The 22,607-nt window shown below is 41.5% G+C and overlaps 1 protein-coding gene across 5 annotated transcripts in view; it reads right to left on the bottom strand.

Moving 5' to 3' along the window:
• Nucleotides 1-22,607, bottom strand: part of MAGI1 (membrane associated guanylate kinase, WW and PDZ domain containing 1) — a 627,930-nt gene that overhangs the window by 63,310 nt on the left and 542,013 nt on the right. For 4 of the 5 annotated variants that reach the window (XM_038772795.1, XM_038772796.1, XM_038772797.1 and 1 more), the window contains exons 11-12: nucleotides 17,195-17,377; nucleotides 15,771-16,391 (exon numbers count right to left, since the gene is read on the bottom strand). In XM_038772795.1, coding sequence (XP_038628723.1) covers nucleotides 15,771-16,391; nucleotides 17,195-17,377 — 804 coding nt within the window. Of the gene's footprint in view, nucleotides 1-15,770; nucleotides 16,392-17,194; nucleotides 17,378-20,569; nucleotides 20,625-22,607 lie in introns of all 5 variants that reach the window. The other variant, XM_038772794.1, reaches the window with a different exon arrangement.

Genomic DNA, 22,607 nt, shown 5'->3' with positions numbered 1-22,607 from the left:
GAGGGGAAAAATGTTGAGGCTATATTAGCCCACATACATAGCTTTTGGCACACCTGTAATGCCATATGGTAACAAACTCTTTGGTATTCCCCATGTCAGGAAGGGGGTGGGGTCGGATAGAGAGATTCAAATAGTGCAGAAAAAAAGATAAAAATGTACTGTTGGTTTTACCCTGAGCAATAAGCAATAGCTGGTAATTTTCAAAGGTATTATCAAGGTGCTCTAATCGCCATTATTTACTGTGTAAATTCTGTACTATGACCACAGACTCCCTACCAGTCATCTCATAATGTTTGCCACTGGGCAAATGGAGACCAGGTGAGAGAGTGTGGATGGCTCATGCAAACGATCATGACTACTGTATAAACAACTCTACTGCACATGCTGCTGGTGGTAGGGTCTACTTTTCTTCTCTAAATGAATGATGTCTTACCAATACTCACCCCAAATGGCATGGGGATAAAAAAAGGTGCACTACTATACTTTGAGGGGCAGAGTACACAAATGTGCAAAAGATTCTCATGTGATACACATTCCCACAGATACAATCTCACTGTCAGCAGCAAACCAAAGGGCAACTGTATATACTATATACCAGATATAGTATGTTTTCATCAATAATGCAAAAGTACATTATTTAGAAGTAATCCAACACAATCAAGAATTTAACTGGGACTGCTTCCAGCTTCAGTCTTCTGACAGAGTATGGATAGAAAATGTAACATAATTCTGAGTTTGCTTTTCTCAGGTTAGTTCTGCAACCATGAAAACACTCAGCTTCTAAAAGAAACTTTATGTTTTCCAGACTAACAGGTTCACAACTTTTTCTTCCCCACCTGCCTTATTTTTAAAAAGGGTCAGTAATGAGGCATACAAGCATATGTTTAAACCCCAACTGCCTCCACCTCTTCCATCTCTCGACCCAGTGATCTTGCCATCTACTTCATTGACAAAATTGAAACTGTGAGATAACTTCTCCAAATCCCTTTACCTCCCTAGGTCCCTGTATGACCCCACCATCCACTCCCTCATCCTTCCCAGCCATCTCCCAAAAAGAGATCTCCCATTTCCTTTGAAAAACTAACACCCCCCACACACCTGCACCTCCAATACCATCCCTTTGCACCTTATTAAAACAATACTGCATCAGCCTTCTCTCTGATCTCCCATCCTCGTGTCTCTCTCCACTTCAATCCATACTTCATGCTGCTGCCCGGATTGTCTTTGTCCAGAAACACTCTGGGCATGTTACTCCCCTCCTCAAAAATTTCCAGTGGCTACCAATCAATCTGTGCATTAGGCAGAAACTCCTCACCCTGGGCTTCAAGGCTCTCCATCACCTCGCCCCCTCCTACCTCACCTCCCTTCTCTCCTTCTACAGCCCAGCCCACACCCTCCACTCCTCTGCCTCTAATCTCATCACCCTGTCTCATTCTCACCTGTCCCGCCATCGACCCCCGGCCCATGTTCTCCCCCGGGCCTGGAATGCCCTCCCTCTGCCCATCCGCCAAGCTAGCTCTCTTCCTCCCTTCAAGGCCCTAATGAGAGCTCACCTCCTCCAGGAGGCCTTCCCAGACTGAGCCCCTTCCTTCCTCTCCCCGTCGTCCCCCTCTCCATCCCCCCATCTTACCTCCTTCCCTTCCCCACAGCACCTGTATATATGTATATGTTTGTACATATTTATTACTCTATTTATTTTACTTGTACATATCTATTCTATTTATTTTATTTTGTTAGTATGTTTGGTTTTGTTCTCTGTCTCCCCCTTTTAGACTGTGAGCCCACTGTTGGGTAGGGACTGTCTCTATATGTTGCCAACTTGTACTTCCCAAGCGCTTAGTACAGTGCTCTGCACACAGTAAGCGCTCAATAAATATGATTGATTGATTGATTGATCCAAAGCACTCGATAAGCTCTCTCTCCACTACTTATCCTCACTCCTCTCCCATTGTAATGCACCCAGCACACACGAGCTCTACTTTGTCTACCCATGCATTATTGGATACCATATTTCTTAGGTATCAGAATTTGATGACAGGCTTCAATCCTGTGTATTGGATCAAAATATTTGGCTGAGTGTAAGGTTTTTCCAGAGTAGATTGGAAAAGAACCTTAGTATTGACACATAGGAAGCACTTAAATGCCATAAAATGACCATAATAATCATAATCTATAGGTTGCCAAATTGTACTTTCCAAGCGCTTAATACAGTGCTCTGCACACAGTAAGCGCTCAATAAATATGATTGAATGAATGAGTGAATGATCTCAACCACAGAACATCATTTGGTAGTGCTGCAAGAAAATACGTTTTTCTGTGGTTTAGATAGACTTCTGGAATCTTGTATGCAATAATTTTGGAAAAGCAGCATGGCCTAGTGGTGAGACCATGGGCCTGGCAGACAGAAGGATCTGGGTTCTAACCCTGGCTCTACCACTTCTCTGCTGTGTGATCTTGGGGGAGTCACTTAACTTCTCTGTGCTGCAGTTACCTCATCTGGAAAATGAGGATTTAAGACTGTAAACCCCATGTGGGCAGGAACTGTATTCAACCTTATTATCTTGTATTTACCCCAGTGCTTAGTACAGTTCCTGGCACATAATAAGTACTTAACAAATACCATAAAAAATAAATAATAAAAGCAACTCATTAGTTAATGATTGCTTTCTCCAAGTATAATTTGAATTATGATACTTGTTAAGCACTTCCTATGTAACAACCACTGGGTAATCACTGGGGCATTACAATAAACTCCACACCAGAGTGTGTAAGAGGGAGGGAGAGGAGGAATCTTGTCCCTACTTTGCAGATGAGGCCCAGAGAGTTTGAGTGACTTGCCCAGGATTGCACAGCATGGCAATGCTGGAACTAGAGCTCAGCTTTCCTGACTTGCAATCCATTGTTTCCACTTGACCATTTGGCCTCCCTGATCTGTGAATTTTCCAGTTTTAACCCAGAAAAATAATTCTGGCAAGGGGAAGAAGATGGTACGTTATACTATCGGCAGTCTTCTTCACTTCAGATGTGCTTTAGTCTTTTTTAGTATGTTTACTCCTTGGCTAATTTTTGCCTACGTCCCTGGAGTAGCAAAAGCCCACAGAGAAGCACCATAATTTTAGCAGAGCTGAATCAATGCAGCCTGTGCATATTACTCTCCTCAGAACTGTAAGAGAAACTCGAGAGAGTCAGATGAATGGTCCGAGGAGCAAACTGTAGTCATAGAATCTAATAAGCAGCAGGGATGTGGTGTGGCCTAGTAAAAAGATCACGGGGCCTGGGGGGGTCAGAGGATGTGGATTCTAATCCCAGCTCTGCCACATGTCTGTTGAATGACCTTGGGCAAGTCACTTACCTTCTTGGGGCCTCAGTTACCTCATCTGTAAAATGGGGATTAAGACTGTGAGCCCCATGTGGGACAGGGTCTGTGTCCGAACCAACTACCCTGTATCTATCCCAGTGCTTAGAACAGTACTTGGCACATGGTAAGCGCTTAACAAATACCACAATTATCATTATTATTATTTTTATTATAAGCACTTTCTGTGTGCAGAGCACTGTACTGAGCAATGGGAGAGAATACACAGGTGGAAATTACACACGATCCCTACCCTTAAGGGGCTCACGGTGTAAAAAAAAGAAGTGTCCCATCTTCCATTGAATCCTGCCTCGCCTACCACATCATCTCCACCCGGTCTGTGTGCCCATTTCTCCCTAATAAAATCAACCAAAATATCCCTAACATAAAACCACAGGTTCATATTGCTCAAGCAAAATTTCTACTGATTGCCAGATCTTAGTTTCCCAACTAGTCCAGGCTATTAGCTCGCTGGGTGCCTTGTGAGGGTCACATGACCATCCAACCCACTGGAGCACTTAGACATAGAGAATCTCAAAAATTCATTAGGTGTTTCATCCTAGTCTTCGTGGGGAACGAAATAGGCCAATTTTTCAACCAATTATGAAAAAAATGACATGATTTATGAAGCTGCTGATATTCATACTAGCTTTCTCTTCTCATACAGAGGTATTTTTCCCTCTCTATACTGTAAGCTCGTTGTGGGCAGGCAATTTGTTTACTAACTCTGTCATGCTTTACTCTATGAAGGGCTGAGTACAGTGCTCTCCATAAGCACTCAATAAATATGACCGATGCATATTCTTTCGATATATTATCAGACATGGTACTTATGGCACTGTCCAAACTCTGTGATGGGGTTACAACTAGTTATGGGATTCCTGAATCCTTTTCTTCTCCCCAGTCAATTATCCTAGGTACATGCTTCTTGTGGGCAGGGAACCTGTTTGCCAGTTGTGTTGTACTGTATTCTTCTAAGCACTTAGTGCTCTGCACACAGTAAGTACTCAATACATACCATAGAATGACTGATTGATAGAGCAGAACTCATCCTGCTACATAGGCCTGCTTTGCTCCAATGGTGATGTGGAAAGGGTCAAAACGTGCATCTTCACTTCATAAGCTAAACCATCATGGAGGGGACAAGTTGTTAGGGCTACCAAAAATGCTTTGTAGTCAGGTGTTGGGTCACTGAAACAATGTTTGGATTCTGGACTCCCCAAAGGCAGAGCTTTGATGCATCCTCATGTTGCTCCCCATGTTAGTGTAGCACACCCCAGGATGCAAGCAAAATCCAATTTTGCTACCAAGATGAAAGAAAAGTAGGTTTTTTTCCCCCACTGTATTAATTTTCTACAATTCCTGACCCACTACTTATTCCTTGATTTACTAGTGATTTACTTCCAGGCACCTCTGGTTAACTGCCAGGTTTAATGCATGGTGAAAAGTTCTGCTGTGCCACCTTGTGTTTAATCTCATCAAATCTGATACAGAATCACACCATGCACCTTCATGTGCTCTGCTTCCCCTGGTTTAATGATAACAGTGAGAATAAAATTAATCACAAATAAGCCTTTTAAATTAATCAAATAGCTATAGTCTTGGGGAAAATCACAAGGCTTAAAAATGAATTTCTTAAAGTAGATTTAAAAGCTGGCAGTCAAAAAAATAAAATCTGGATGAAAAGACAATTTTCTTCTGGTAAGCCCTCAAGTTACTTAAATGATTTTAACTGAGTTAAAACCTAAAGATACTGCTATGACAGTTGCTTTACTGTAATTTGACACACATGACTACAATATTTTGCAAAGTGTGAGGCTCATTTCTCAAAGGTGAATATCAATGTGCCATCCCAATGAAATCAATTACCCAAATGCTTATTAGCCACTATTGCCTCTCTGGCATCATGACATACATCTCTCAAAACACACAAATTTAAGTAATCATTTTAGCCTTTAGAATTACCCATCATACATCGATGCAGCTATCACTGAATTTCACCTTCTTGCATTATTCACTGTGGGCAGTGAATGCGCCTACCAACTCTGTTGTACTGCTATATTATACTCTCCCATGCACTGAGTACGGTGCTCGGCACACAATAAGTGCTCAAATACAATTAATGAGACACCCAGCAAATGGAAAGAACAATTTATAGACTGCTCAAATTGTCCCAAGTTGAGGATTAATTGACAGGCAGTGGTGTTCCCCAACACTGGGGAAGTATCTTTGCAGTTGTATAAATAATTGTGGGAACTACGAAATAAAGCAAGCAAGCAAGAAAGCTGTTTATTGCAAATCAATTGCTATAGAGATGTAGGTGTTTGAAGGGAGCTGCATGAAAGAGTGCTTTTCTCTGTTATTGGCTTCCAGATCTGATGTTGTCAACAGTCAATCAATCAATTGCATTTATTGAGAGCTGTGCACAGAACACTGTACTAAGCGCTTGGGAGAGTACAATATAACAATATATCAGAGTTCGTAGACACATTCCCTTCCCACACTGATCTTACAGTCTAATCTCTTGGGAGAGTACAACATAACATGTAGACACAATCCCCACCCTCAAGGAGTTTACAAATAGTTTATCTCATCTAGTATTCATTTCAGGCAATCAACTTTCTTCAGACCTCTATTCAGAACTGCATCTTTATTAGATTTGCTTTGTGAAGCTCAGGACAAAGCCAAAACAAGTGGGTATTTGGCTGGAGTATTTTAATATGGTCTGAGATACATAATTTAATACTCATGTGTACAGTGTAAAAGACAAAATGCAGACAACTTTGCTGTTGCTTATATGTATACTTCCCCAAACATTAAATTTCAGGGTGATACTCAACAGGTTTCTCATTACAGGAATCAAATATATCATCTTTTTAATTTCATCATCTCAGATTTAGGTTACCTACCTCCCTCCAGATTGTAAGATCCTTGTGGACAGGGATTGTATCTACTAACTCTATTGTATCGTACTTTCCCAAGTGCTTAGGACTGTCTTCTACACACCATAAATGCTCAATCATCATCATCATCAATCGTATTTATTGAGCGCTTACTGTGTGCAGAGCACTGTACTAAGCGCTTGGGAAGTACAAATTGGCAACATAATTGGCTCAATAAATGCAATTGATTGATCTTTCCTTAACTAGAAGATTGTGTCAAAGATTAGTACCCAGATAAAGCAGGATTTGATTGATAAAAAGGAAATCTCTTCTTTAGTAGATAGAACATAGACCTGGGAGTCAGAAGGTCATGGGTTCTAATTCTGACTCTGCCATTTGTCTGCTGTGTGACCTTGGGCAAGTCACTTCACTTCTCTGTGCCTCAGTTACCTTAACTGTAAAATGGGGATTGAGACTGTGAGCCCCATATGGGACAGGGACTGTGCACAACCCGATTTATTTGTATGCACCCCAGTGCTTAGTGCAGTGCTTGACATCATCATCAATCGTATTTATTGAGCGCTTACTATGTGCAGAGCACTGTACTAAGCGCTTGGGAAGTACAAATTGGCAACATATAGAGACAGTCCTTACCCAACAGTGGGCTCACAGTCTAAAGTCTTACTGACACATAGTAAGTGCTTAAAAAATAGAAATAATTATTATATCTCAATTTTTTTTTCCATTTAAATAAAAAGAATCTTTTAAGAAAGCTTTCTGAACTTCCTGTATCCATTGGATGGTCACTGTTTAATAATTCCTGACCCAAAGGGAAATTCTTCTAACTCAACCAGCTAAAAGTGTTTTGCACATAGTAAGCACTTAACAAATGCCATCATCATTATTATTACAAGCATCACTGAAAGTCTTGGAGTCACTGAGGTAGTTATCCGAGAAATAGTATAATCTGATGAATCCTATGGAAGTACATCCCCAGAGGACATGCAGATGATTAAGGAAACAGCTTCATTCAGTAGGGGCAATGCTAAAACTGACAACAAGCCTGAAGAAAACCAAGGTCATGAATCAGCCTACACCTGGGAAACCCTACACATAACTAAAAATTTTCATTGCTGCTACATAACTTAATGTGGTCTCCATGTTACCGAGTTAGGCAATACCCTAGCCAATGATGCACAGATAGTCCGGGTAGTGGAAAACAGAACTGGAAAGCCAGCATTATTTTTTGGCAGTTTGTCAAGCAAGAGTTTAGTGAATAAAGGACATCACACTTCATTTAAGCTAATGGTCTCTAAGCTGCAGTTGTCTCCAACCTTCTGTTTGGTTGTGAGACCTTGATCTATCACTGATGATACACCCAGCTTCTTGAGCAGTTCATCAACATCACATACGAGCCTCATGAGCAACAAATAGTGGGATTTTATAGGTAGGTAGGTAAGATTGTTAACCACTGTGTCCTCCAACAAAGTACAGTCACCAGCCATTGAAGCAATCCTCACCAGCAACACATTTGCTGCTGTTATCGAACTGATATTCAAACAGTTATGGAATGCTTAGTTGAAAGAGGGTAAACACAGACAGGGAGGACAGATGTTTTAAAAGCATGATGAAACATTCTTTCAAATAATGTACTAATGGCAGTTAATTTATAGACCACCACAGAAGAGGAAACAGGTTTGAGAGGGCCTCAATCAGGAGAGGGGGTACTCTACTCAGCCAGAGGCTTTGCAAAGATCAGGATGTCAAGAGACTATCTCAAAAACAGTGATTAGCCCTCTGTGAAGCAAATGCATGTGCATTAGCAAGGAACTATCTTTACACTTACATCATGTGCAATGGAGTACTCAATCACTTTTCCCAAACAAAAAGAATCCGAAGAGATGCTTTTGTGACATAGACTAGCCGGAAAACCATCCTTAGGTATCATTCTCTAAATAGAATGATATATATTTGAAAATAGACAATATAAGGCAATTTGACATTAGTGAAGAAGGCCTCAGAAATCAATTTCAACTGCAAATATAACGTCAAATGCAAGATTTTGCTCTTAAAATGTCAAGGCCTCCAAGAGGCCTTGCCTGACTAAGCTCCACTTTTCCTCACCTCCCACTGCCTTCTGCGTCACCCTGACCTGCTCCCTTTGCTCTCCCTGCCCCGCTTTCCCACAGCACTTATGTATATGTCAGTAATTTTATTTATTTATATTGATGTCTGTTTATTTGTACTAGTCTGTCCCCATCCCCACTAGACTGTGAATTCGTCGTGGGCAGGGACTGCCACTCTTTATTGCTGTATTGTACTTTCCCATGCGCTTAGTACAGTGCTCTGTACACAGTAAGCACTTAATAAATACGATTGAACGAATGAAAGATCTGAGTAATATGATGACACAAATCATCAGATAGAGATGAGGCAGAAAAAAAAGTATACGAATGAAAGACAACATAAAATGTAAGTCACTTATAATTAAGAAAACCTAGGCAATATAAAATTGAATGCAATCCTGTCTCTCAATTTCTGCACCACTACAACTGCTTAAACAACACTGCTTTGCACATAGTAAGCGCTTAACAAATGCCATCATTATTATTATTATTATTAATAAACAAATACCCAGTTTGATGCGCCAAAAAAAAGACCGAAAAAGCAGAAGCAGCTTTCAAAAGGGAAGACTGTGATATGTACTTTTTTTACAATAAAGATAAATGATGATGGAATGGAAGGTACAGGACCGTTATAAGTAGTCCAAGATTAGCTGACCATTTTCTGCATTATAAAAAGAACAAGAAGATAAAAGGCTTGAGGTGTTTTTGTCTAAAGAAATTAAATCAACCCGGAGAACATACATGATATGAGAATAGGTATTAGAATATGCGACAAATGGGTGAAGTCGCTGGGGCAAGCACTTAGGATGCAATCCTGCTTTTATTATCCTTCCAAAAATGATTTGCTGTCTTGCTTGCCTGCCTGATTCTCTGGTACACTGCTTCAATTATTATTTAAAGAAAAATCAATTCACTTTATACACTTAACCTCCATTCTTCAAAAACCAAATCTTTCTACTCAAGAATGATCTCTCTGTATTCCATTTTGGTCATACTCAAATAAATCGATCAATCTGTTGTGGGCAGGGAATGTGCCTATATTGTTATATTGTACTCTCCCAAGCACTTAGTGCAGTGCTCTGCACACAGTAAGCATGCGATAAACACGATTCATCGATTGAATCAATTGCATTTACTGAGCACTTGCAGAGCACTGTACTAAGCACTTTGGAAAGTACAATATAACTTAGTTGGTAGACACACTTCCGGCCTGCAAGGAATTTATATTCTGGAGAGGGACACAGATATTCATACAGATAAATAAATTATGGATATGTAATAATAATAATAATGGCATTTATTAAGCACTTAGTATGTACAAAGCACTGTTCTAAGTGCTGGGATGATACAAGGTGATCAGGTTTTCCCACGTGGGGCTCACAGTCTTAATCCCCATTTTACAGATGAGGGAACTGAGGCCCAGAGAAGTTAAGTGACTTGCCCAAAGTCACACAGCTGACAAGTGGTGGAGCCGGAATTTGAACCCATGACCTCTGACTCCAAAGCCCGTGCTTTTTCAGTATTATATGTACATAATTGTTGTGGGTCTGACTAAATAATTCCTAATAATTGTGGTATTTGTTAAGTGCTTACTCTGTGCCAGTCACTGTACTAAGCACTGGGGTGGATACAAGCAAATCGGTTTGGACACAGACCCTGTCCCACGTGGAAGTCGAAGAAGTCGAAGAAGGCCTCTTGGAGATGAGATTGTAATAAGCTTCTGAAGGTGGGGAGAGTATATGTCTGTTGAATATGAAGGGGGAATAAGTTCCAGGCCAGAAGCAAGCACTGGAGATTCTTGAAAAGTGGGTAGACATGATTGAATGATTTTGTAGAAGAATGATCTAGGCAGCAGAGTGAAGTATGGACTGGATGGATGAGGGTGGGGAGAGACAGGAGGCAGGGAGGTCAGCAAGGAAGCTGATGAAAAACTCAAGGTGGGAAAGGATCTCAAAGGATTAAAAATAACAAGACGTGACGAGGACGAGCTACCACAGCGATCAGTTCTGCCTAAGATGGTGGCTACAAACCCGTAGTTTTTACAAAACTAAACTGATACATGACTCTGCTACCATCAAGAATGTTTTTCAAGACAACTAGAATAGGCCCCACAAGATGTTCAAAAGAAATAAGTCAAAAGTTCAAACACTCCTTGCCATTCTCAAATGCTTTAACCCACTGACACCAATTCATACAACAGGTTACCACTTGATCCATCATCACTATATCCTGAACTGCAGCTCTGTTTGGGCAGTTGGTGATGATGTAGCAACTAAACACTTAAGTGGTACAATTTTTAAATCACTCTTCTGGGCAGGCCTGAAGGGCAAACCAGAGAGTATGACTTGATTACCGAAGTTCAACTGCTCAGCTGCAAACAGCTCACTGCAGCTCTAATTAGGATGGTTTTGCATCACTGGGGGGGGGGGGGGGGGGATTAAAAGTAGAGTTAATGCTAATGACATGATATTAGACATTGCTTTTTTCCCCTCTGAATCAATACAATTTAATGAACTAAATACCTTTAGTACTTCTGATGAGAATTAGATAGTCAAAATTTGTTCTTTATACCCAGAACTCCATTTATTTATCTATACCTCGGACTTATTTTCACAGGCAGACTGCACTTCCAGTAAAAAGCAACAATGGGGGAATTCTTCAGTCACCAGAAGCAGTTCTGCCTAGTGGTTAAAGCACAGGCCTGGGAGTCAGAAGACCTGGGTTCCAATCCCAGCTCTGCCGCTTTTCTGACGTTTGACCTCGGGCAAGTCACCTCGCTTTTCTGTGCCCGAGTTACTGGGATTAAGACTGTGAGCCCTATGTGGGACAGGGACTGTGTCCAACCTGATTAGTGTATATCAACCCTAGTCCTTAGTACAGTGCCTGGCATATAGTAAGCATTTAAATACCATTAAAAAAAACAACTATTACATATGAGCCCATCCTAAAACTCTCAAAATTTACTTTCAACAATTTTATACTTTGCCCCTGAAGTAGTTCCCAGCAAGTGAAGTTGGAAACCTCAAGAAGTAAATATCAGTATATTTCCCTCACTCGGTCCCTAAAGCTGATGACAGCTATTAATGTTTCCACCTCGCTCAAGACAAAACACTCCCAGAATGTCCAATCAAAGACCACAGAATAAGTTGGCAGTTGATCTGACAGCATGCAGAACCCAGATTAACTCCTAATAATTCTGCATTCACAGTTGCTTCTCCCTCCCTCTCACTCCACAGTGCGATGCCCATTCGAGCAACTGGTTTTTCATAGAAGTGTTTGAGAAGGTGGGCAAATGGATTAGCTCCATGCTTTCTAAGCCACTAAATAATTGTGCTCACAAAGTTGCATTTATGAAACCAATTTTTAATCACATTAAAGGTTTTACAGAAAGGAGGTGGAATAAAAAAAATGTTCTTACACTGGGAAATAAAATACTTTTAGACCAGAAAAATGATCCATTTTAAATACTATAATTGAGGTTGATTTTTATTTTCTATTCTTGAAAAGGCAAAAGTTTAACAATTACAGTAAATGAAATCTTCACTTGAAAATGTCCTAGTGAAAAGGAGCTTCATCTGGTTACAAAGCTTTGCTTTAAAGTAGAGCAAAACTGCCAGAGTTGGGTTATTCACTAGATTTTGGAGTTGTTCATAACCCCTACTGGGTACTGACATAATTTGAGGGAATTGCTAACAAGTCTTTGTACTGCTTTCACCCTTAGGGGAATGGCAATTTAGAAATTCTGTCAGAATGCAAATGCCCAAATCCTGATTTCGCATTATCTTTACTGGACACCAGAGGGAGGAGGAGGAGAGGACATCCAGTGGAAACAAGAAGGAGCACAAGAGACTGAAAATGAGTTTAACCACCACTGCAGACACACAGGGTTTCTGGAATTACACCAAAATAAATAGTGACTGTTTCTCGATCCAACATTCCTTATAAGAAAGCTGGTAGAAATAAGGCAAAATAGTTCCTGAAAAGGAGGTCTGAGGATTAAAAAAAAGAAATCTGACCATACTGATTCCTGGATTGTTATTGTTAAGACAATTCAAAATAAGAGTTCTTGAACAAGGGCTACTTTTCTTTTCAGCCTTGTAAAGAACTATAAACCTTTGACCAGCCTGTTTTTGAATGCTGCAGAATGAGGATGTGCTGTCTTCTGGAAAGCACTCTGGAAGGTACCTTCGGGTTCTGCATGTACAAAATTTTGTGAATGTGCCTACAAGTTTGTGTGTGGCGCTGGGTCAACAAACCCATGTGCTCCCCAGGGCTGTGGAAGCCTGACAAATTGGGGTTTCTCCCTCCCTCACCCTCTAGAAAGTCAGGTCACGGCAACTGAGGCCTGCACATGTCCCACCAAAGATCATGTAGTGTGGCAAGAACTGCTTGGGTGTTCATGGTCTGACTGTGTGGCACACCTCGTTTATGATCCTGTCATGCATGATCCAGTGGAAATAATATGGGACTGGAAGTCAGAAGACCTGATTGATACCAGCTGAGAAGAAAGTCTCAGTGTCTGAGAAATTCTGGGCATTGTTCTAACAGGAATTCTTAAATGACATGCAGTCTGAACTACTACCCACTGATCAAACCTCTCATTACAATATAATAATAATAATGATGGTATTTGTTAAGTGCTTACTATGTGCAAAGCACTGTTCTAACCACTGGGGAGATACAAGATGGTCAGGTTGCCCCATGTGGGGCTCATAATCTTAATCCCCATTTTACAGATGAGGTACCTGAGGCACAGAGAAGTTAAGTGACTTGCCCAAAGTCACACAGCCAACAAGTGGCGGAACCAGGATTAGAACCCATGACCTCTGACTCCTAAACCTGTGCTCTTTCCACTGAGCCATGCAGCTTCCCAAAACAATATGTGGCAGAGGAAGAAAGACTAATTGGTGGGAGGATTCAAATAAATAAGGTAGGGCAGTAATACAAGCATTTATAGTCTTCCCATGTGCTAGAGACTTTCCTGAAACAGCATGGCTTAGTGGAAAGAGCACAGGCCTGTGAGACAGTGTAATAGGGTCCTAATTCTGGCTCTGCCATTTGCAAGCCACTTAATGTCACTGCACCTCAATTTTCTCTTCTGTATACTTGTTCTCCCTTAAACTGTGAGCCACATGTAGGACAGGGACTGTGTCCAACCTCAATTTCTCATATCCACCCTAGTGCTTAGTTAATAATTGGCACATAAGAACATGCTTGACACATACCACACTTTTTCTATCTCGCCCATCAGCATTTTGCAAACTATGGTCCATGGGCCTCCATAGCTCCATGAGTAGGCCTATTGATATCTGTAGCCTGATTGATACTGCTGCTCCAAGGCTCTCATCTCTAGAATGGCACTTCCCTCATCACCTCAAATCAATCAATCATATACATTGAGCACTTTGTGCAGAACACTGTTCTAAGTGCTGGGAAAAGTACAATAAGACGGAGTTGGTAGACATGTTTCCTGCCCACAAGGTGCTTACAGTCTAATGGGAGAGACAGTCATTAATATAAATGGATTGTAGATATGTACGTAAATGCTGTGGGGCTGAGGGAGGAGTAAATGGGAGAAGTAAATGGGAGAAGAGAAAATGGGGGCTTAGTCGGGGAAGGCCTCTTAGAGGAGATGTGATTTTAGTAAGCGTTTGAAAGTGGGGAGGGTAATCTCTGTCTCCCTGTCCCTTCCCTAAGTGTATCTGTATCTGCACCACAGGGCATAACAGACACTATTTTTAGAATGAGGCTGTTACTGTATATCTCCTTATCTAAAAGGGTCACACTTGAAGCAGAAGCTAAAAGTTAGCAGGGGAGTAAAGGGGGGAGAAATATCTCCCCAAAGGAAAAAGATGAAAGCTTCTATATAAACGCAGGGCCCTTTCCCCCTCCCTTCCCCACTTCTCTGAGTCATCTTCAGAGACATTTGCTCCACCGAGATCATTGTTCTACATAAACTAACCATAAGACAAGTTGTATTTTCAAGATGATCAAAACAGTGATTTTAATTCATTCACAATCTAGATCTTTTCTTTTTAACTTACCAAAGAGATATATGTATATATATATATATATATATATATATATATATATATATATATATATATATATATATATATATATAATTCTCATTAGTTGTTATGGAACAAAGTTTTTGGAAGGACTGAGAAGAAATGTGAAACCAAGCACTCATTTGAAAGAGCAGAATGTGATGGAACTCTAACACACGCTAATGAGATGATAAATAGATTACAGGTATTGAAATCACAAAACATTATTAGGCCTAACACCATGGCTGAGGGGAAATATCCAGTGTGAGAGAGAAGACAAAAGGATATTTTGTGAGATTAATCACATTGGCAAAGGAGCAAAGATGAAGAGACATTTTAGAGAACTGAGTGATGGAACTCTAACACATGCTAATGAGATGATAAATAGATTACAGGTATTGAAATCACAAAACATTATTAGGCCTAACACCATGGCTGAGGGGAAATACCCAGTGTGAGAGAGAAGACAAAAGGATATTTTGTGAGATTAATCACATTGGCAAAGGAGCAAAGATGAAGAGACATTTTAGAGAACTGAGAGTTAAGTTTGCAATTTGCTAATTTTAGAAATGGGCCTTAAATGGGGCTCAAAGAAGCAGTATGGCTTAATGGAAGGAGCATAGGCCTGGAGTCAGAGGACCAGGGTTCTAATCCTGGCCCTGCCAGATATCTGCTATGCAACTTTAGGCAAATTGCTTAACTTCTCTGAGCTTCCATTACCTCATCTGCAAAATGGGGAGTCAATGCCTGTTCTCCCTCCTACTTAGACTGTGAGCCCCATGTGGGACAAGGACTGCGTGGAATCTGATTAACTTGTATCAACCTCAGCACCTAGAACAGTGCTTGCCACATAAAACGTGCTTAAATACCACAATTGCTATCATTGTATTATCCCAGCAGATTGAACGTAGCCCAGAAGAGAGAATGGATTCCATTCTACTTTCATCACATTAAGGATAAGTGATCCAAAAAAGGGATTTGGGGTGACTCAATCAATGATATTGATTGGGTGCCTACTATGTAGACAGCAGTGTGTTAAGTGCTAGGGAAATGTCATCAGATGGAAGAGACATGGTCCCCGTCCTCACGTAGCTTAAGATGAAGCAGGCTGTGCCCAAGTACTATGGGGTCTGTTTATCTAAGGAGTTGGATTCACAATAAAGTAAATAGAGGCAGCACTCTTCCTTTATTGAATAGGTGTATTATGATTAAAGGAGAATACCCAATCGGTAAAAAGCCTCCTCATGAATACTTAGAATGGCTAATATTCAGTAGTATCAGAGATAGATCTTGAAAGGTTTTCTTGGCTTTTAAGGTGAAAGAGAGCAAATTGAGAAAATGAAAGAAACAAACCTACCTCCTCGTTGAACCAATAATGTCACTTCGCTTCCTTTGGGACATTCAATCAGCATATCCACCACTTGGTTGTGAGTAAGGTTCTGCACATTCTTCTTATTGACTTCAACTATAAGATCTCCTTCCTTGAGGCCTCTGCACCGAGGGCTGTCAACAATTTGTTTTACTCTTTGACCTCCTCCACCTGGACTATCTGCTATAGTAAAACCAAATCCCATGGGCCCTTTGACTATATGAACTGTTATAAGTTCAGGCTGGGTTGCAATAGAGGAAGCCAAGGACACAGTATCATTGGGGTAGCCATGGGAACTGTTTGAAGACACTTCAGCAGGACTGCTGGGCCTTTGCTCCTTCATGCCATTTACCTTTCCTGTTTTGCTGCTGTGGCTAGCTGGAGAATCATAACTTTCCTGCCCATTCACAATGATTGGCTCTTTATCTAAAATGGCCACTGATGTCACCAGGCTTGTGTTGGGGTCATCTGGGTCAAAAGGCAACGGGTAACCTCGGCAAAGTTCAAGGTCCACACTGGAACCGATTGGAATGGATTGAAATATTTTGACAACTTGGGCATGGGTATGCCCCAGCACACAGGTGTCGTTCACACTAACGATCACGTCTCCTGCAGAGAAAAGAGAGTTGAAACGAGAATTCAGTTCAATGAGACTGTCAAGGTGAAAAAAAAAGCAACCCACCCATCACTCTGCAGCCAAGCTGAAACCTAATCTAGGGGCCCTCACAAAGAGACTGTTCTCCCACTTTTCTTAGCTGACCATATTCTTTTCATTTTGGATGAGGAATGCATTCTTTTTCTGCAAATGTACCTGGCATGAATAAAAATACGTAACCACTTTATTCAAGATCAATCAATCCATACTATTCATTGTGCACTTCCTCTGGGCAGCAAACTGTACTAAACCCTTGGGAGGGAACAGTAGAGTTAGTTAGAGATGATCTATGCCCTCAAGGACTTTACAATCTAGCAGGGGGAAACAGGCACAAAAATAAATGACAGGTATGGGAAGGCAACAGAGTTTAAAGACATGTGCGTAAGTGCTATGGGGGTGGGGTGGGGGATGGAGGTAAGGAAGGGTGAAGTGGGGTGAGTACCTAATTGCCTAGGGAGTGAGGATTCAAATGTATAGGTGATGTAATAGGCTCCTAAATAAAATCAAGAGATTAAGTAAACTATCCTATGAGGGCACTAAATGTAGCCCGATTAATAGAATTTTCAAAGGGGTTCAATTTACAATCTGGTCCATTTTAATGCTTCTCACTCTCCCCATAATGATTCCCTAGTGGGACTTCAGAACTACTGACTACAAAATTCTGACACTGCTTATCATCACAGACCCACCCACTCCCCAAATGTTTCCAAGTGGGAATTAACATCTATACATGCTCTGGCCCATGCGTTTTATTTACCTGTCTCCATCTTGCCATCCAATGCAGCAGGACCATCCAGCACCAAACTTTTGATCTGAAGAAATTCATCAGGCTCATCCCCTCCAACAACAGTGAAGCCAAAGCCTCTGCTACTTTTTCTTAGTTTCGTGTGAATGAACTTGCCTTTCAGCTCTGACGGATTTCTTGTAAAAAAGGGTTTGCCTAAGACAAAATGGAGAGGGACAAAAAAAATCTTATGAGTTAAAAAGGGAACAAACAGAAAATGCAAATAAAAATTGTGCCACCCCTAAGTGAACCCAAAGGTAACTGTGTATCCTTTCGTCTGGTTTTTTTTTTTTTTTGGAAAGAGCTCTCCTTTGATTTCAGGAACAAGTGCATTGATGATATATAGGTCGGAGGCACAGCTCAAAGGGTATTAAAATATACATTCACAGTTGGGTAAAATGGCATCAAGTTTCAATTTGAATGACTGTACCTATTGAGTTTCCTTTAAAAATACAAACTTCACATGACCACACAGTCAGTTAAAACAAAAATGGGAATTTTTATTTCATAATATGGGCTCCTAACATGTTGTCTGGGGTTTGGTTCCCATTATGGAATACAACTTTTGTTTCAATGCAAAATAAAAAGAACAAATTCTTAAAAAATCTTTCATTCTTGCACATACAGCCCAAGAGCCTCTAAGGGGTTGAAAGGACTTAAGATCGCCACAAACTCCTAAACATGAAAATGGTTAGTTACCAGCGAAGATCAAAATGGCCACTTCTTAAAAATACATGCTGACAACCCTGACATATCCCATATTTCATTCCAGTAGCAGATTTTAGAACCACCAATGGCATTTACAATAACTCTTAAGTTTTGAGAAGAGGCTGAGAATGTGTTGCTCCTGAAGAAAAAGGAACTGACTGAAGCACTGACTAAAAGCAGACAAAGTTCAGCCACACCATTTGTAAGCTCCCAGGCTCAGCTCTAAGCTTTTCAAGTCCTTTTTGGGTTAGTTTCCTTATTACAGCTCTGCATCTTTTGAATAGGGCCTGCTAACTATAAGGATGGGTTTTGTGAATTGTCCCAATAATCAGGGCTTCAGAAGAACGTTTTCTGCCTATATACACTTTAAGAGCTATTTCTCAGTTCCAGTATTCCCTTCCAGCCATCTTACCTTCACATCCTTTCATTCTTTTTAACACCAAAAATTATTATTTTTTTAAAAATAGTCTGGCTCCAAATAAGAGGAGCTATTTTTAAATTGTAAAATATGCCTGGAACATTAGAACATCTCTGGGCACATATTCAATTTTTAAAATTCGGGTATTTTTCAAAGTTTCCAAGTCTTAAAAAATTTCTAAAATCGCCCACAATGGTCACTCCATCATCACTTCCTTTTGGGCTAGTCCTTCCCCACAACCGGAATTATGAAAGACCTATTTGAACAGGTAAGGGAAACAAATGCCACCCTACTGTCGTCTTGAACAGGTAAGGGAAGCAAATGTCACCCCCCCATCGTCTTAGAAATTAATGGCTAATACTGAAATCATAGCAAACCAGTAACTTCAAGTGATCTAAACCGCTGAAGCAATCACTAAAACATCCGTATGACCTACTGGGTAGAGCAAGGTCTTGGGAGTCAGAAGTACCTGGGTTCTAATCCTAGCTCCACCACTTGTGCACTGGATGACCTCAGGCAAGTCACTTCACTTCTTTCTGCCTCTTCTGTAAAATGGGGATTAAGACTGTGAGCCCCATGTGGGAGAGGGGCTGTGTTCAACGTGATTAGCTTGTATCTACCCCAGCACTAAGAACAGTGCCTGGCACATAGTAAGTGCTTAAAAAATATTATAAAAAACAGTAAGATTAGCTAAATTCAAAATCTTGATTTACAACTGCTGTAAAAACATAATTGGCTTATGTTCCTGAGGCAGATAACCACAACACATTAAAGCATCCCAAGCTGAAGCTTCCAAGTTCATAAAGGATAGCTAAGTAGTAGAAGACACTGCAGTATTAGAAAGTCATGGATTTTAGGATTGAATTTTTTTCCTACTGATAACCACTCTTCTGAGAAAACTCATAATAATGCAAACCCCGGATCTCTGATCCCTTTTCTTGCACCCTTCCTTTGTGATTGTGTGTGTATGTGTGTGTGTTTGTGTGTGTGTGTTTGAGTGAGCAGAGTGAAGATCAAAGACAGCAACAGCATAAATCAGCCTAAAACTACGAGCATCAAGAGAACTCACAAATGTGCTAGAAAAAGCATGTACTTATTGGATTCATTTAATCTTGTGTGCAAAGGGGCAAAGCTAAGGGCAGGCTGAAAAAATTTAAAGGAATCTGCCTGTGCCTTAATAATGTTAACAGCAGCTGACTCATTAGCCAGCCTATTATAGAGGGATTGCTGACATTACTTCTTGGGCAATACAGCAGTTGGACTATTGGAAAGGATGTTTTGGCTGTAAAGCCCACTTTGCTGAATGTGCTTCCAAATGGCCAAGGAGGTGGTGCTAAGGGGTGGGGGTGGGGGGGGGAGTGCGGCGGTATAGAGAACCCTGGGAGAGGCAGAAATACAAATTAACATGGGAAGTCCAAGTTTCTCAGATGGGCTTGGAGGCAGGATTCCCTAGGTCCAAATATATCGGTCTTACCTAAATGGCATGCTCCCCATAACTGAGGTTGACTCTCAGCATGAAATTTGCCCTGAGAATATTTGAACGCCAAAATAGAGGTTATTTACCTGTAACCTTGGTTCTCCAAAGGCGTGTGGTGCCATCAGCTCATCACAATTGGGTAATCCCTTCAGGGTATGCTTGAGGACTCAGAGCTGCACAAGCTTCAGGGCTGGCCTGCCAGGAAACCTGGGCCCACCCAGGTGGGGATGGTGGTGTGGACTTTGGGAAAAACAATTCCCTATTTGCCCTGTCCACACCCTTCATGATTTTGTTGCCTTCAATCATGTCCCCTCTCAGCCTGAAGAGTCCTAACTCTTTCAGTCTATCCTCACAAGGAAGGTTCTCCATCCCCCCATCAGCATGGCTGCCCTTTTCTGTACCTTCTCCAGTTCCATTATGTCCTTCCCAAATTGCATCGACCAGAACTGCACACAGGTGTGGGTGTACCCTGGCTTTATATAATGGGCAAGTATGGCATTGGTTTTTCACTTGTACCCCTTGCCTGATGATGCTCAGCTTCTAGCTGGCCTTTTGGCTGCTGTTTCCCTTTGAACTGGTGACTTAAAAGAATAGTCAGCAATGACCCTGCGATCACTTTCCTAAATTGTGACTGACAGCTCCGAGCCCATCATCGTGGAGTTGTAATTTGAATTTTCTTTCCCGAGGTGCATTACCTTGTATTTGCTCACACTAAAGCTCAAATGCGATTTTTTTCACCACTCACTCAGCTTTATGCGATCTTCCTCCAGCCTTTCACCATCAGCATGGCATGTCACAACCTGAAAGAGTTTAGTGTCAGCTGCACACTTGGCAATTTCATGGCACACACTGCCTTCCAGATCATTTATGAAGCTATCAAACAAAACCGGTCCTATCACCGATTCCTGGGGAACCCAACTATTTGCACCTCTCCATCACAAAAAGCGACTGCTTATCTCTTTACTTTTTAACTTTTGGCTAGTTTTCTATTCAGGAAGAACATGTCGTCTACTCCCATAATTACTCTCCTTTTATTTTTTTAAGAGCTCTTCCTATGGAACCTTGGGAAAAGCATCTGGAAAATCGAAATGCATTATATCCATGTGCTCGTCGACTCCCTTGGCAACTCAACAACCAGGTAGAAATGTAGCCTAATGGGGTGCCCCGGGTGATCAATCCGAGGCCATTACCGAAGCAGGGGTTGAAGGACTGAGTGGCTCAGATGGGTTTCCTGGTGTGGAGCTGGGTTGATGAGAGTTGTATTTGGCAAATGTTCATGATATGGGCCATGCTGAGACACTTCATTACATTGTTTATTAACATATTACAGTCATCGTTGGTTGTGGTGGCCCATTCCCTGATGGAGTAGAAGATCCCTCTACCAGTCAAATTGCATGTTAGCTTTGTCAGAGTGGAAATCTATCCCGGCGGTGAGCTACTGACAGGCTACGTTTTATGAATACTGGCCTCTGCTGATGAGCTGGACTTGTATCAACACGTTGGGAATGCATCAAACTGCCTCCACCTTTTGCCCCAGAGTGGACAGGAAAAGGAGACTAGAAAACAACAATGCTTAGGTTGTGACCTTGGGGAGAAAGTTGGGTTTGTGTGCAGGATGCCTCATCCTTTCCAGGTTTGGAAACAGGAGGGCAGGACTAAACTCCAGGAGTCACTGATCCGTCTCACTGCTGTCGAGATTATCAGAATCAGAGTCTTCCATGTTGGGAATTTTTGAGGGCAGGAGTGCAGCAGTCCGCAGGATTCATGGGTCAGCTATGTACAGCTGATGTTTGGGCTTTGTGCAATCTTAACTTTGGCTTCATGTATACCATAGACTTGAGAAATGGAATCCAGGGAGGCTCTTTCTCACACTGTTTTGTGGAAGGAGGAGAATGTGGCCAGGTGAACTGTGATCACCAATGTTCTGAACCCAGATGGTCACCGGTGGCACAAAGTGCTTGCAGATTTGTTGGATCCAAGAAGGGTTCCAGTTAGGAAAGGGCACACTTCTGCCATTTGTAATCCTGTATTTTCCCTGTGGGCTGCTTCTTGACTTGAGGAGGGTTCATACCTCTCTCCTGAAGAAGGGGGAGACTGGCTAATGTTTCACTCCTGGTGGACCAGCTTTGTGCATGTCTGTGAAATGAGGAGAGTTGAGAGGAGCCACATGAAGAAGTCCCTTCTCGGGGATGTTGAAGGTGTTGGTGGCCCTGATGCTGGGGTTGTAGTTGTGGGCACACCTGTTCTCTCTCTCATGGTGCATAGGTCTATCTTAGAACTATCCTGCCATGAGAACAGGAACAGGTTATTGTGATATTTTACTACTCACGGGAGTTTACTGACTCCATGTTCAGTGTGTCCATATGGTCGGAGGCGATTATCCAGGTTCCATTTTTTAGTGCCTACTCAGAAGCTTTCTGGGTCTCCTGCATGGTAACCTGTGGGAAGATCCTCTGCCTGATGATTGAGGACTCTGTCGTCAGATTGTCTGTTCAAGTCATGATGTATTAGTCCCAAGGGTTTCTGGAAGTCTTGAGGTCATTCAAAAATGCCTGTACTCAAGATAGTGATGTGGAGTTTTGCCTCCCTGAGGAGTCAAGTCCCTTGCAATCCTTTTCCCGTTTGGACACCTCTATTGTGAGCATTCCTCTCGAGCGGGGATTCTGGGAGAACTTCTCAGATGTGAAATTCCAAATTAGTGTCCACCTCCATAAGGAGTCACTCGCTTTGTGGTTGATTCCAAACTTGGTTGATAATCGTTGAGATGCCTGTGACCATTGAGC

This window comes from Tachyglossus aculeatus, chromosome X1 (assembly GCF_015852505.1).
Source record: "Tachyglossus aculeatus isolate mTacAcu1 chromosome X1, mTacAcu1.pri, whole genome shotgun sequence".
In the NCBI taxonomy this organism is placed as follows: Eukaryota; Metazoa; Chordata; class Mammalia; order Monotremata; family Tachyglossidae; genus Tachyglossus; species Tachyglossus aculeatus.
Note: the sequence above shows the minus strand (reverse complement) of the source record. Positions and strands in the feature narration are given on the sequence as shown.